The sequence below is a fragment of the Callorhinchus milii genome, unplaced genomic scaffold (assembly GCF_018977255.1).
Source record: "Callorhinchus milii isolate IMCB2004 unplaced genomic scaffold, IMCB_Cmil_1.0 Scaffold2, whole genome shotgun sequence".
Classification (NCBI taxonomy): domain Eukaryota; kingdom Metazoa; phylum Chordata; class Chondrichthyes; order Chimaeriformes; family Callorhinchidae; genus Callorhinchus; species Callorhinchus milii.
Genome location: NW_024704743.1, coordinates 3,158,559 through 3,174,420, shown reverse-complemented (window position 1 = coordinate 3,174,420; position 15,862 = coordinate 3,158,559). Strand labels below are relative to the sequence as shown.

At 52.3% G+C, this 15,862-nt stretch overlaps 1 protein-coding gene across 1 annotated transcript; it reads right to left on the bottom strand.

Moving 5' to 3' along the window:
* Nucleotides 1-6,192: 6,192 nt before the first annotated feature.
* Nucleotides 6,193-15,350, bottom strand: LOC121848111 (TBC1 domain family member 20-like). The gene is made up of 8 exons (XM_042332037.1): nt 15,172-15,350; nt 12,998-13,186; nt 11,339-11,419; nt 10,242-10,428; nt 9,976-10,077; nt 9,013-9,154; nt 7,379-7,563; nt 6,193-6,523 (listed from the first exon to the last, which is right to left on the bottom strand). The coding sequence occupies exons 1-8, from the start codon at nt 15,254-15,256 to the stop codon at nt 6,277-6,279; spliced, it is 1,218 nt and encodes a 405-aa protein (XP_042187971.1). The 5' UTR covers nt 15,257-15,350; the 3' UTR covers nt 6,193-6,276.
* Between the last annotated feature and the right edge of the window lie 512 nt (nt 15,351-15,862).

The window sequence follows — 15,862 nt, the reverse complement described above, 5'->3', positions numbered from 1 at the left end:
TTGATATCGCGCCTTATCACATATTCGAGACGTCTCAAAGCGTCTCACAGAAAAGCGAATCGACTGTATCTTTTGTGGGTGAAACGTGGCAGCCAATTGCGCACAACAGTGTCCCACAAACAGTCGTGGATTGAGTGACCACATTATTATTTTCATCATTCAATCAGGTGTAAACCATGAACTCTATCCGCTGGGGGAAGGGGAGACAGTGGAGCCGGGCGAGGGTGGGGGTGATAGGGTCACCGAGCCTGGAGTGGGAGAGGACACGAGCTGCAGAGTTCTGGAGGATCTGCAGCTTGTGGTGGGAAGAGTTGGGAAGGCCGACCAGGGAGTTAACGGACTCAATCCTAGTTGGGGGGATCAAACAAGATGCCAAGGTTCCCGACAGGCTCAGTGAGGTGGAGTGTGCATCCTTGGATGGTGATGCTGCCAGCGCTTGAGGTGTAGAGGCGCTGACATGAGTCAATCGAACAGGAGAGCCTCGGTCTTGTTGATGTTCAACTGTAGAATGTTAGCTCTCATCCAGGACTTGATGTCTGACAGACATTCTGTCAGGACATCAGTGGTCCTGGAGTCGAGGGTGGAGGCGGAAAGATAGAGTTGGGTGTCATCTGCATACATGTAGAAGTTGACCCCATGTCTGCGGATGACGTCACCAGGCGGGAGCATATAGATGTTGAAGAGGAGAGGATCGAGGACAGAGCCCCGAGGAACGTCGCATGAGATGGTGCGGGGGCTGGAGGAGAAGCTGCATGTAGATACAAAGTGGAGATGGTGTGAGAGGTGGGGTCTGAACGGTTCAAGGACGGAACCATGAATGTTGAGGTGAGAGGAGAGGTGGTGGAGGAGAATAGAGTGGTAACTGCGTCAATGGCAGCAGAGAGGTCAACAACAACAACAACAACAAAATTCCATTTATTGAGCGCCTTTCACATCGGGAGGACGTCCCAAGGCGCTGTACAGTTGGGTCACGACCCGAGCAAGGGGGAAATGGTCAGGGTGAGGGGAGGGAAGGGAGGGAGCGAGGAGGGGGTAGAGAGTCGAGAGGGGAGCTGAAGGCACGGTCAAAGAGAAAGGTCTTGAGACCGGCCTTGAAGGAGGAAAGGGAGGAGGCGGCAAAGGCACTGGGGGATAGACTTCCAGAGCCTCGGGGCTGAGAGGCTGAAGGCCCGACCACCGATAGTAGGGCGGATGGGGCGGGGGATGTGGGGCAGACCGGAGCCAGAGGAACGGAGGGTACGGGCGGGTAGGTAGGGGGATAGTAGGTCGGAGAGGTAGGAGGGAGCGAGGCCGTGAATGGCCTTGTAGGTGAGGATGAGGATCTTGAATTCGATCCTCTGGGGGATGGGGAGCCAGTGGAGGCGAGCGAGGGCGAGGGTGGGAGTGATGTGGTCCCGAAGCCTGGTGCGGGACAGTACACGAGCTGCAGAGTTCTGAATGACCTGCAGCTTGCGGAGGGAGGTGCCGGGAAGGCCGGCGAGGAGAGAGTTCCCATAGTCCAAGCTCAAGGAGGATAAGGGGAGATGGAAGGAGCCTTGGTCACACAGATGGACAGAATGTCCTTTGTCAATTTGACCAGGGCTGTTTCTGTGCTGTGGGCGGCACGGAAACCCGATTGGAGGAGTTCGTAGTGGGAGTGACGGAAGAAGAAGAAGAAGAAGCAAAGCTGGGAAACAACAATTTATTCCGGGACGTTGGAAAGGAAAGGGAGGTTGGAGATGGGATGGTAGTGGGGGAGCAGGGGTGGGACCAGGGGAGGTTTTTTGAGGACGGGGATGATGACGGCTATTTTTAAGGGGTTGGGTAACCTGCCAGTGTTCAAGAAGAGATTGATGATATCTGTGAGTAGAGGGGCAAGGGGATAGGGAGAGGGGTAGGGATGGGGTTGAGGGAGCAGGTGGTGGGCTTCATTTTGGACATGTTGGAGGTGCTGAAGGGGGGGAGACAGGGTTGAACGTGTGGAGGGAAGAGTGGGTAGGGGTCGGAGTGCGGGGGTGGTGGGGAGGGGGTGTGATGGGAGGTGGGGAGGGCGTAGCAGTTGGAAGGGCAGAGGCATGTATGTGCGTAACTATGTGTGTGTGTGTGTAACTGCGTGTGCGTAACTGTGAGTGTGCAACTGTGTGTGTAACTATGTGAGTGTGTGTGTAACTATGTGGGTGTAACTATGTTTGTGTATGTGTGTAAATATGCGAGAGTGTGTGTAATTATGTGTGTGTGTGTAACTATGTGTGTGTAACTATGTGTATGTGTACTATTTGTGTGTGTAACTGTGGGTGTGTGTAACTATGTGAGTGTGTGTGTGTGTGTGTGTGTACCTATGTGAATGTGTGTGTAACTATGTCTGTGGGTGGACCGATATGTGCGTGTAATTATATGCGCGTGTGTGCAACTATGTGTGTTTGTGTGTAATTACGTGTGTGTAACGACGTGCAATCATTGTGTGTGTTGATTTGTTTTAAAGTAATTGAAACGAAACTACTCATTTGTACAACGATGCCGGTGGAACTTTATAATCAACCTGTGCATTGCCCTCTCTTGTCTCTCTCTCTCTCTCTCTCCGGGTTGGTTCAGGCTGCTGATCCGAGGGGAGCGAGAGAGAGAGCGCGAGAGCAAGTGTGCGAGAGAGAAAGAGGGAGAGAGAGGAAAGCGAGCGAGAGAGAGAGAGAGTCGAATGACTCAGAGACAACGTGCGCTCCCTGAAGCTTTGCTGTTTCAGCACTTTTTCCCACTAAACAATCGATTCCCTCCTCCCTGCGGAAGGACAGCTTCACTGCAGTACAGAGCTGTTCACGTCAACACGTTCCAAGAGGGGTGGGGTGGGTGTGTGGGGGGTGGGGGGGGGGGGGCGGTAAGCGAGGCTAGGTTTGCTTTTTAAACAGACAGGGGAACACGTCACGACGGCACGCACGCACACGCACACACGCGCACGCACGCACACACACACACGCGCACCGGGATTATTAATGTACAACGCTGATTAACGTTCCTTTTTTTATTAAGCGAGAGGATCTGTGGCTTCGATGCCTGGGCCGGGGGAAACGTGAGGCGAGTTTCCTTACTCCACCCGCCCGTGTTTCGCGAGCAGTGAGCAGGAACCCAGTCGTTAGTCGAGTGGCCGATCGCTTTTCCGGGGGGTAATAACCTCTGTGGGGAAAAAAAAAAAGACAAGATAAATAAATAAGAATAAATTGGTCACTCAACCCGCGAGAGTTTGTGGGGACGCCGCTGTGCACAATTGGCTGCCGCGCGTCGCCCACAAAACATTCAGTCAATTCACTTTACAGTCTATTCCGTGAAGTGCTTTGGGACGTCTCGAAGACGTGATAAGGTGCTACCAGTCGTGTCAGGGAATCATCCCACTCAGCTCCTGTTAACCCTGAAAGCCAAAGGCTTAAAGGGTAGGGTGGTCTTTGATGGACAAGCAGCAGGAAAGCCGTACTCTCAATGGCAAACCGTGTGGTCTTAGCAGTTACCCCAAAGCACGCTCTGGCTTCCCCAAGCCTTGGCTCTTGCCAACCTGCGCCTAATCCTGAGCGGAATTAGGTAAGCGGGATGCGTCCCTCCAGGGAGAGAGCGCATTCCATTCCAGCAATCTATCTCTGGGATTTCCACGCCTCAGTGGGATGCATGGAATTAGCAGCTCGGTTTGGAGACTCTTCAGCAACGGTGACGGGTTTCCGTGTGTGTCGGACACCTGGTTGGGCAAAGCGAACGCTCTGCCCCCCCAAATCTCTCCCTCGTGTAGTCGGTTCTCAGGAAGGGAGAGGAGGGAAGGCTGCGAATGCCTTCACTGCCCGGCTCAGGGTCTGTTATCTGTTCCGTCTCACCTTTCCGTGTCCTTACACTCACCACGACAGCACGTGGGCTCCTCTCCCCCCTCCCCCTCCCCCCCCCCCCCCCCCGGGACTTCCCTCCCCCCACTCCCCCCTCCCCAGCCCACGCAGTTTGTGATGTAAGCCTCAAGGACACAGAGTGTCCCCTTCACTAACCTTGGGCTGTAATTGAAGGGGATGTGGCCTCTGCAACGCAACACGGCACAGTTTACAATCGTATTAAATTGTACTCATGCACATTGACCAAAATAATAATGATTTGGTCGCCAAATAACGATTGGGTCGCTCGCTTCCCAGCTGAGCGCGGGGCTAGGCAAATTCAGTCACTACACTCGACGGCAGTTTCCTGCGCAGCACTCTGATCCCCTTCTCGTCTCCATCACCCGCGCGTGTCTCTCGCTTTCTCTCTCTCTCTCTCTCTCTCCCCCACCCCGTGTCCTCTCCGCAACCTCTCAGCAAAGAAACTCTCAAAATAAATTTGCTGACGCGTTTCTCATCCCCGTCTGCACGCACGAACATCCTGCATTTCCCTCCCCGCCCCCTCCCTTCCCCCCGCGCACAGTCTCTCACACACAGTGTCGCACGCACACGCGCGCGCGCACACACAGACGCGCACAGTCTCCCTCAGACTAAATTCGCAAACCAACCAACCAACCTGGAGAAGCTAATTGCACCAGATGAGGCGGCCAATTATTCCGCCTGAGAGAATTTACGTTTCGCTTCTAGGAGCAGAGCGGGAGCCGCTGTCTGCAGCGCGGCCGGCAGCTCTCTTGCCTCCAGCCGGCCGCAGAGCCCCGCACCTCATCTGCCAGCCCCACGCTCCGCAGATGAAACCTCTCATTACTGCTGAAGTTGGCTTCACACCCAGCAGCGCTGCACGCCTCAGGCTGCGACATATGTTCGACCTGCGCCGTGTGCGCCGGCACTAATTAGCTGGCAGAGAGACGAGGGATGGCAGCTCTCATCGTAACACTGGTCTCACAGCGCTGATTGATAATAATAATAATGATAATAATAATCCTTGCATTTGATATAGCGGCTCGTCAGGTCTTCGGGACCTTGCAAAGTGCTTCACAGGATGCACTACAACGTGCAGCGACTCTGTATTTTGCGGCTGAAATGCGGTACAGCAGTGTCCCACAGACAGTCATGGATCGAGTGACCAAATCTTTTTTTGAAGGTATTATTACCCCCGGAAAGTGATCCGCCGATCAACTAACAACCGGGTTCCTACTTCCTCTCGGTAAACAGAGGCGTGTGGAGTAAGGAAACTTGCCCAACGTTTGCCCTGCCAAGGAATTGAACCCGGGTCATCTCGCTGGCGAGACGAGTGCTCTAACCACTACGCTACAGGACTCCACTCTGTCTGTCTGTCTGTGTGTGTGTGGAGGGGGGCAGTGCTGTGTGAATGTATGTGTGTATGTGCGTATGCGGGGGTGGGGGGGGTGGGGAGTCTGCAATATATCTGGGATCGCTGATCAGCCCGAAAGCTGATAATAAAGAATAAAGGACACGTGAAATTGAAAAATATTTTTATGATAACAAGACGCCTGATACATAATTAAAGCATTGACATCGCCCACGGAATGCAACGGGACCAGTTTTATCACAGGCGGCAGCCAGCGCCCCCACTGCCCCCCCCGCCATACACACACCTCAACAACCCCTCACCCCCACCCCCACATGGGGCACTTGTATTTCTGATAAGACTGGACAGTGATGGTTACACGGTGCCTGACATTCATCCTGTCAAAGTACGTATCGCAATTGCAGACAACTATCTCGCGTGAAGGCAGCTGTACACATGTTGTGGATAATAATAATAATCCTTGCAGTTGATACAACGCCTTATTGCGCCTTCGAGATGTCTCGAAGCGCTTCACAGAATATACTACACAGCGAATTGACTGTGTGTTTTGTGGGTGAAATGCGGCGGCCAATTGCGCACAGCAGCGTCCCCACAAACACCGAGCGATCAAATCATTATGATTCTTGAAGGGATCGTTACCCCCGGAAATAGGGTTCCTACTTACTGCGAGGTAAACAGAGCCGTGTCCAGTAAAGAAACTAGCCCTGCCCGGGAATCAGACCCAGGTCCTCAACTCGCTCCAAAGTGACCCGTATGGCCACGACAGATCAGAATCGGGCCCCCGCCCTCTGTGACGGTCTCTAGTCCGGTTCCTGAGCCAGGAGGGTCCGCAGTATTCCAGAGCACTCACTGCTGACAACAGCACAGCCCGGCCCGGCTCATCGGCAGGACCTGGAAGGGCAGAGTCGTCGCTGGGGACAGGGAATCCGCCCACTCAGTTCCTGTTAAACCTGCAGCCAAAGCCCTAATGGGGAGGGTGGTCCGAGCTGGACGAGCAGCGGGGAAGCTTGGCCATTCAGCGATATCAATGGTAAGCTGTGATGGTTTGTGGTGGGCACACGTTGGGGAGAAGCTTCATGAAAATAGCTGCAGAACGAACTCCGGGCTCCACTCCACCGCGGTATTGACAACGGCAATAGCAGCGGCGCCCAGTGTGGCAGTCAGTGCCCACACTGCCATCCGGACCAGCTGGCTGGCGCCAGGCGAGGATGTGGGCTGGCACTGGGCACCCGCGCTCTCCCACTGCTCGCTACGTAGCACCCGGTCCGGCCGCTGCAGGCACCTGGACAGCTGGAAACCCTGGAAACTGCTGACGGCGATACTGTGGGTGGAGGGAAAAACATGTCACAGAACCACCCTGCCTCTTACACACTCTCACACTCACACACACACACATCTTCGAGACGTCTCAAAGCGCTTCAGAGAATATAGTGTAAAGTGAATTGACTATCTTTTGTGGGCGAAATGCGGCAGCCAATCGCACACAACAGAGTCCCAGAAACAGTCGTGGATTGAGTGACCAAATTATTATTACTTATTTAACTCTTTTTTTTTAAAACATGGGATTATTACCCCCGGAATAGCAATCCGCCAATCGACTAAAGCGTGTGGCGTAAGGAAACTTGCCCAACGTTTCACCCCGCCCGGGAATCGAACCCAAATACTCTCGCTTGTGAGACGAGCGCTCTAACCACTACAACAACAACAAGATTTCATTTATAGAGCGCCTTTCACGTCGGGAGGACGTCCCAAGGCGCTAAGCTACCGGACTCCACTATCTATATAGTGCCCTTCACGCAGGGTAGCATCCCGAAGCTCTTGACAGCGGCGGAGTCTGACAACAAGCCAGGGGAGAGGGAGGAGGGGGAGAGGTGACCCTAAGTACGATTAAAAAGGAAGGGCTTTAGGCGGGATTTGAAGGTGGCGAGGCAGGAGGCAAGGCGGATGGATTGAGGGAGCGAGTTCCAGAGCTTCGGGGCGTAGTGGCTGAAGGCAGGGCCACCGATGGTGGAGCGGAGGGGACGAGGGACAAGCAGGAGGCCGGAGAAAGCCGACAGAGCAGCGGGTGGTGGAGCGGGGAGTAAGCAGGTCGGAGAGGTAGGGAGGTGCGAGGGCACGAAGGGATGGATTTGAAAACAAGTGAGAGGATGATGATATTATTAGAGTATGAGCTTGCCTCTTGTGGTGCTGCAGGGCGGGTAGCTTGGCGAGCTGAGAGGGCGGATAGCGCGAAAACAGCTCTTCTGCTCTCAGTATCAGGGCTTGGTACGGCAGGTCCTGTGGGATCTGGGACAGCAGCTGGTGGACACTGGGCATGTCACAGTCACACCTCAGGACAGCCTCTTCCCTGTGCAGAACAACCTGAAACACAGACACACCCGCCTGTCAGCTCTCCCCCACAGAGCAACCCACTCTGCCACAGGTCAGGTACGGCACCGGTCACACGCACGTACCTCACACCCAACAACAACACATTACATTTACACAGCGGCTTTCAAGTCAGGAGGATGTCCCAAGGCGTTGGACAGTCAAGGACTTGGACCTGAACTGGTGGGGAGTGTTGGGATCAGGAGGGGCGTAGGGCAGGAGGAGTAGGAGGGTGGGTCGGAGAGAAGGGTCTTGAGACGGGCCATGAAGGAGGCAAGGGAATGAATGAGGTGAAGGGACTGTGGGATGGAGTTCCAGAGGGTGGGGGTAGAGGGTCCGAAGGCCCGACCGTCGATGGTAGGGCGGGAGATGTGGAGCAGGTCAGAGCTTGCTGAGTGGAGGAGGGAGCAGACAGGTTGATATGGAGTTAGCAGGTGACAGAGGTATGGAGTGGAGGGCCTTGAAGGTGTGAACGAGGATACTGAACTCTACTCAAACTATCATTCAACGGTTTCGCCATCTCCCACCTCAATTTCTCCGACGTGTTCCTCGCTGGTCTGCCCAGCGCTACCAATCACACAGTCTAACCAATTCAACCTCCACCAGCCGTATCCTCAGCCACACCAAACTCTGCACCATCATCACCCCAGTCCCGCAGTGTAGTAGTTAGCGCGCTCGCTTCGCAAGGCAAGAGGATTCCCGGGTTTGATTCCCGGCAGGGCAAAGCTTAGGTGAGTTTCCTTACTCACACATTCTTCTGGTTATCTAGCAGTTGGAACCCGATTGTTAAGTCAACTGGTGGACCACTTTTCCGGGGATAATAATAATCCCTCCAAAAAAACATTCGATCCACGACTGCCTGTGGGACACTGCTGTGCGCAATTGGCTGCCGTGTTTCACCCACAAAATATACACTTTGTAGTATATCCAGTCAAGTGCTTTGATGCGTGTCAATGACGTGAAAAGACGCTGTATCAAATGTAAGGATTATTATTATTGTTATTATTCAGGACAATTGGCAAAAGAACCAGAGGGGGGAACGGTGAGAATTTTTCTTAACAGAGAGAGAGAGTTGTTACGGTCTGGAATGCACTACATTGAAAGGGCAGTGAAAACAGATTCGATAACAACTTTCAAAGGGGAATTAGATAGGTAGTTGAAAAGGAAAAATTTGCAAGGATATGGGGGAAGAGCGGGGGAGTGGGACTAATTGGGCAGCTCTTCCAAAGAGCCGGCTCAGGCACGATGGGCCGAATGGCCTCCTTCTGTGCTGTAATATTCTCTGATTCTACACAAAGTGAGTGACCTCGAATGGAAATCGTATGCGTGCGCTAGACAGGTTACTCACCGACCCCGCGCTGACAAGGGGCTGACTTTTCCCCACGGGGAGGAATGGAGGGGGAGAGGTGGAGTGGGAGGAGGAAGGCTGAAACAACCACCTACCACTGCAGCGAAGTAGATGGCCATGAGGGGGTGACTCGCCAGGAAGAAGTCGTACAGCCGGACTGTGTGGCAGAACTCAGAGAGGACATGTCCATACCAGGTGATCAGCCAGCTCAGTGCAAAGATGGTGCCCACCTCAGCCCTGCAACACACACACACACAAACACACACTCGTACACACTGCAGACAGCCAGAGGCACTGCTGGGTGGGATAACAACAACTTGAACGTATATTCGGCACTTTCAGGCCAGGTTACTGAGCAAGGTAGGGAGGGGAAAGCTCCTAACCGAAACCACGGTCAAAGAGGTAATAATAGTAATCCTTGCATTTTACATAGCGCCCTATCGTGTCTTCGAGACGTCTCAAAGCGCTTCACAGAATACACTGTAAAGTGAACTGTCTGTGTATTTTGTGGGAGAAATGCGGCAGCCAATTGCAGTGTCGCGGATGGAGTGACCAAATGATTATTATTTTTAAATTTTATTTATTTATTTTTTTTAAAAAGGATTATTACCCCCGGAAAAGGACCTGGATTCCCGGGTGGGGCGAAACCTTCGTAAAGTTTCTTTACTCCACGCGCCTCTGGTTACCCAGCAGTAAGTAGGAGCCGGATTGTTAATCAATCGGCAGATTGCTTTCCAGGGGTAAGAATTCTTAAAAAAAAAATGGTTACTCAATGCATGACTGTTTGTGGGATGCTGCTGTGTGTGTTTCACCCACAAAATAACAGTCAATTCACTTTACAGTATATTCTGTGAAGCGCTTTGAGATGTCTCGAAGAGTTGATAAGGCGCTATATCAAATGCTAGGATTATTATTATTATAATAGACATTTCCTAACGGCTGTACAAAGTGCCATGGCAAAGGTCAGAGAGCAGACTGGCAGCCTGTCTCACGTGTTACAGGAGTGTGTCTGCGCTGGTGCTCTGGCCACTCGCTGGGCACGGGACGTGGAAATTCACCTCTGGATAAACTCGTGAAGCTCTGGCTTCACTTGCTCCAAGATGGCCATCAGGTAGTTGAGGATATGTTTGGTGTTCTCCATTGTGTTGTCCATGAAGTCCCTGTGGAAAGAAAGTGGAGGGGACGTCATCACTGTTATTATAATAATAATCCTTGTTGGGGGTCAAGTGACCTGAAATGGGGGGAAGGGGGGTGCAGCAAGAGCCAGGTGACTGGCCTGAGATTAGAGGGGTGGGGGAGGGAAGAGTGCGAATGACTTACTGACCTGAGATGATGGGTGGAGAGGATCTGCAGGAGAGCCGCAGCCATGCGTGGCCCCATCACCAGCAGGAAGGTGACGGCGATGTCGTGGTAGCCCTGGTAATAGTGCAGTTGTGGGTTCCCCTTCAAGACGTACAGGATCACGTCAATTAGCTGCTGCTGCAGTGCCACCCGCTGATCCACTCGCATGCCTGTCCCCAACATAACACAACACAGCCATTTAGCCAGCCAGCACTGACACGACGGGGAGAGAGAGCACAGCGCTCCGGCGTTGAATGGCCTCTGTCTGCGATGGACTTTCTATGATTCGATGGCCCGAATTCCTGCAACGATCCAGGTCCCCAGGATAACACATGAGCAGGATTTTTTTTTCCATGTCTGCGGCCTCTTTTACTTGACACCTGCCGGAGATCAACTCATCTCACCCCATCCACCCGGCCCAAAGTAAATACCAACCCAGCTTTCCTTTACCTCTGGCCAGACCTGTGTGCAGTATTCCTGCAGATTCATTGGCAGAAATAACAGCTGTTGGACCCAGCAGTGCTGCACGTGTTCCAGTAGACGGCAACATAGAGAGCCAGAAAGGTACACATAGCTGCACCTACCCACCCCACTCGCCTCCAAAAATGTTGGGTCATTCAGTCAATCATTTATACGAGTTGTTAAACCGAGATCCTGTTGCCTATTCCGTGGACGTTAAAGATCCCGCGGCGCTCTTCAGAAAGGGCAGGAAGTTTCTCTCTCCGGGTGTCCTGGCCAACGATCCCCCAGATAAAATTTGCCATTAAATTTTTTTTTTTTTTTTTTTTGCTTAAGAGTCTCCAAACCAAACTGAGAATTCCACGCATCCCACCTACACATGGAAATCCCAGAGACAGATTGTTGGACTGGAATGCGCTCTCTCTCTCCCTGGTGGGACGCATCCCGCTTACCTAATTCCGAAAAAGTATTAGGCGCGGGTTGGCAAGAGTTGGCCAAGACTCGGGGACCCCACAGTTGTTGTGGTTTGCGTATGAAACCCTTTCGGTAATGCGACAAGGTGCTGTAACACGTGCGAGGATGCTACTCATTAACTTCCTTAACTTTCTGTCTGACGCTCACCTTGTGGGAACCTGCTCAGTGACCTCTTCACGTCCATCAGCACCTGGTTGTAGTCCTTGTGGTTTGTTCTTACAGCTTTACCTGTAGAAATGAGTGGTCACATCACAGGCTCCTCTAACTCCTCTAACAACCTTCTCTGCTCTCATACCCTACACCAACACCATTACACAAGAGAAAGTCTGTTGCTTTTTTCCTTTGGGTTAGAGGATAGAGTTCAAAATTCTCGTCCTCGTCTTCAAAGCCATCCACGGCCTTGCTCCTCCCTACCTCTATGACCTGCTCACCCCATATCAACCTGTCCACTCCCTCCGCTCAGCAGGCTCCGGCCTGCTCCACGTCCCCCATCCAGCCCGCCCCACCATCGGCAATCGAACCTTCAGCCTTTCTGCCCCCACCCTTTGGAACTCTATCCCACAGTCTCTTTGCCTCGCCCCCTCCTTTGCCTCCTTCAAGGCCCATCTCAAGACCCTCCTCTTCGATCGCGCCTTCGGCCACCCTCCTACCTCTACCCTCGGGTCCAAATCCCTGACTGTCCAGCCCCTTGGGACGTCCTCCCACCGTGAAAGGCTCTGTGTAAATGTAATCTATTGTTTGTTGTCAGAAGGTTTCAAGTCCCACAAGCGGACTTTGAGCTCACAGTCCAGGTTGACACCGCAGCCAAGTACTGGGGGGAGCACTTTATTGTCAAAGGCGCCGTCCTTCAGATGAAACATTAACCACTAAACTGAGCTCCCGTCTGTGCCTTCTCCAGTGGATGTTAAAGATCCCGTGGCACTATTGGAAAAGAGAAGCGAGTTTCTCTCTCCCGGTGTCCTGGCCAACATTCCCCTATTGATTGGCCACTTATGTTTCAAGGGTGTTGTTTTGCCCCAAAATGACTGACTTATTTGCCCGTAAAAACAATCACTACACTTATAATATATAGTAATCCTTGCATTTGATATAGTGCTTTTCACGTCGTCGCGACGTCTCAAAGCGCTTCAAAGAATAGTCTGTAAAGTGATTTGACTGTATATTTGTGGGCGAAACGCGGCGGCCAATTGCGCACAGCAATGTCCCACAAACAGTCGTCGATTGAAAATGACCAACTTATTATTGTTTTGTTTTGGAGGGATTATTATTGACATAATAATCTGAAGCGCTTCGAGACATTTGATATTAAGCTGCTATAAAATTCAAGCTCCCTTACACACACATCTCCCACACACATACACACATCTCCCTCACACGTATACACACGCACACAACCTCACGTACACACTTCACATACCACCTCGCACGCGCGCACACCCCTTACACACACATAACCTCACAAACACCTCCCTCACACACGCACCGCCCTTTCACCAACATAGCCCTCCATCGCACCTACACGCACCGCTCACACACAAACGTGCCCCTCACAAACACACATACCGTACACATACAGATCGATGCACGTGCTTCCCTGGAAGCACACATAGACACAGGCATACACACCCACCAATTTCCTCCTCCTGACCCCCACACATACAACCTGCATGCACACACTAACGCACACATAGACATTGACACACACACACACTGGGACAGCGTGCATGCACACACTGACACACACACACACAGGAACAGCCTGCATGCACACATTGACACATGCACACACACGCACACACATGTTACCTGGTTTGGGAGGTAGATTGTAAACATTGACATTTAGCAGCTTGGGCCAGACCTTCCTGCGGATCTCGTTGGTCAGCAACCCCCCCTCACTGACTGCCGCCCTCCGCAAGGCCTCCACGTCCACAGGGTCAGCGTTCAGGGCCCGATGGATTTCCAGCAGCTTCAGGCGCTTTCTGGCCCCAGGATCCACTGAGATAGAAACACAGTGAATACAAGTAAATACTCTGTACTGCATTTCGAACAGAGAGGATATTCTAGCTCTAGGTAAGAGGTTGTGGATTCAAACTTTACATCGGGACTTTATAATAATTATAATAATCCGTGCATTTGATATAGTGCCTTATCACATCATCGAGATGTCTCAAAGCGCTTCACAGTACATACTGTAAAGTATATTTTGTGAGTGAAAAGCGGCAGCCAATCTATGAATAAGTGGAGTAGCAGAAGTCGCTGGGAACACTCAGCAGGTCAGGCAGCACCTATGGAAAAAGGAAAGTGAATCAACGTCTCGGGTCCACAACAGGGGAGGCAAGGGACGGAGAACATGGGGTAAACAGGGGATGATGGGTGAAAGAGGTGTTAATGATGCAAAACAATGGGGGCAATTGCAACAAACCAGGGGAAAAGAGATGTTAATAGTGCAAAAAGGGGGGGGGGTGGGAAATTACAACAAAAGCAGAACAACAACAAAATTACATTTATGGCGCGCCCTTCACCTTGGGGGGAATAAGTGCAATGATTATTAATGTGAGCAAAACAAATAGCGGAGTGCCCCCCATCGGTGGAGAAGAACCACAACTGCAGTCGGCTGCGATGAAAGAATTTAAATTAAGTAATAGTAATCCTTGCATTATCCCGTCAATTGAGATGTCTCAAAGCGCTTCGCAGGAGATACTGTAAAGTGAGGTGACTGTGTATTTTGTGGGTGAAACGCGGCCGCCAGTCGCGGACAGCAGTGAGTTGGTGACCTGATAGAGGTCTCTGAAATGATGAAAGGTTTTGATAGGGGTAGACATGGAGAAGATGTTTCCACTTGTGGGGGAGACCAAAACCAGAGGCCATTAATATATATATATATATGTGTGTGTGTATATATATATTAAATAGCAATAAATCAAATAGGGAAGTCAGAAGAAACTTATTTACCCGGAGAGTGGTGGGAATGCGGAACTTGCTGCCACAAGGGGTAGTTGAGGCGAATGGCATAGATGCATTTAAGGGGAAGCGAAATAGGTACCTCTGGAAGACGTGAAAAGCGCTATACCAAATGCAAGGATTATTATTACTCTTATTAATTAGTATGACTACCACAAGAGGAAGACAGGAATAGAAGGTTGTGCTGGTAGGTTTAGTTGAGGGAGGGCAGGAGGAGGCTCACGTGGAGCGTAGACCAGTTGGGCCGAATGGCCTGTTTCTGTGCTGTATCTTCCATGTAATTCTGCGTAAGCGCTTCGGGACGTCAGCAAAATGTGATAAAACCGCTACATCAAATGCAATAATTATTATTATTATTATTATTATTAAGTGTGTAAAGGCACCACCGCAGCATGTTCACAGCTTAGATAACTGAGCCTCCGCTTTTAAACCCCCAAACCTCCTTCTTTAAACCCCCGAACCTCCCCTTTAAACCCCCGAACCTCCCCTTTAAACCCCGAACCTCCCCCTTTAAACCCCCGAACCTCCCCTTTAAACCCGAACCTCCCCTTTAAACCCCGAACCTCCCCTTTAAACCCCGAACCTCCCCTTTAAACCCCGAACCTCCCCTTTAAACCCCCGAACCTCCCCTTTAAACCCCCGAACCTCCCCTTTAAACCCAGAACCTCCCCTTTAAACCCCGAACCTCCCCCTTTAAAACCCCCGAACCTCCCCTTTAAACCCCGAACCTCCCCTTTAAACCCCGAACCTCCCCTTTAGACCCCGAACCTCCCCTTTAAACCCCGAACCTCCCCCTTAAACCCCGAACCTCCCCCTTTAAACCCCCGAACCTCCCCTTTAAACCCAGAACCTCCCCTTTAAACCCCGAACCTCCCCTTTAAACCCCGAACCTCCTCCTTTAAACCCCGAACCTCCCCTTTAAACCCCGAACCTCCCCTTTAAACCCCCGAACCTCCCCTTTAAATCTCTGAACGACTTTCCCTTTAACACCCCTGAACCTCCCCTTTAAGGAGCCATACCTGTGGCCGCTTTGCCATCACGGAGAGCGGCGGCGGCGGCTCCATGATGACCGGCACTCGATCTCCGGCCTCTCCTCCCGCTCATGGACGCCGCCCGTCACTTACTTCACCGTCAGAGACGAGCGACAACTGAAGCCCCGCGCGTCCCGAACGGCGGCTGCGGCTGCGAGCGACCCGCCTCCCACTCTGATTGGTCCACAGAACGCCGGGCGTGGCCACAGTCTCGAATTTCGATTGGTTCCATCCAACGTCAACCCACCAGGGTCTCGTTCCGATTGCTCAGGACTCACGTCAATCAACTGGCGGGGGGGGGGGGTGGCCTGTGGGAGGCGGGATCCGCTTTTCATTGGTTTAGAACGATGTCGATCATTGGCGCTCCTCTCCGGATTGGGTCGGAATGCATCGTCCGCATCCCGCCTCTCGCCCCGAGGCAGGGAGCATGCGCGCGCGACAAGCATTCTGGGGGTTGTAGTCCTTGGTCGGGATGACACTGAAATAATAACAATGATGATTTGATACAACGCCTTATCCCGTCTTCGCGGCTTCTCAAAGCACTTCACGGGACAGACTGTAAAGTGCAGTGACCCCCCGGGGTCTGGCCTCCTCCTGGTCCCCCGAGCCCTCCGCTCCACCCTCGGCGGCCGCGCCTTCAGCCACTATGCCCCGAGGCTCTGGAACTGCCTTCCTCACT

What these genes read in the sequence shown, in the direction of transcription:
- LOC121848111 (XM_042332037.1), bottom strand. Translation starts at nt 15,256, where the DNA reads ATGAGCGGGAGGAGAGGCCGGAGATCGAGTGCCGGTCATCATGGAGCC. An exon ending in CAATCTACCTCCCAAACCAG is followed by an intron (nt 11,420 to 12,997) that starts GTAACATGTGTG and finishes TCATTTCTACAG; the next exon opens with GTAAAGCTGTAAGAACAAAC. An exon ending in GCCCTGCAGCACCACAAGAG is followed by an intron (nt 6,524 to 7,378) that starts GCAAGCTCATAC and finishes CTCCACCCACAG; the next exon opens with TATCGCCGTCAGCAGTTTCC.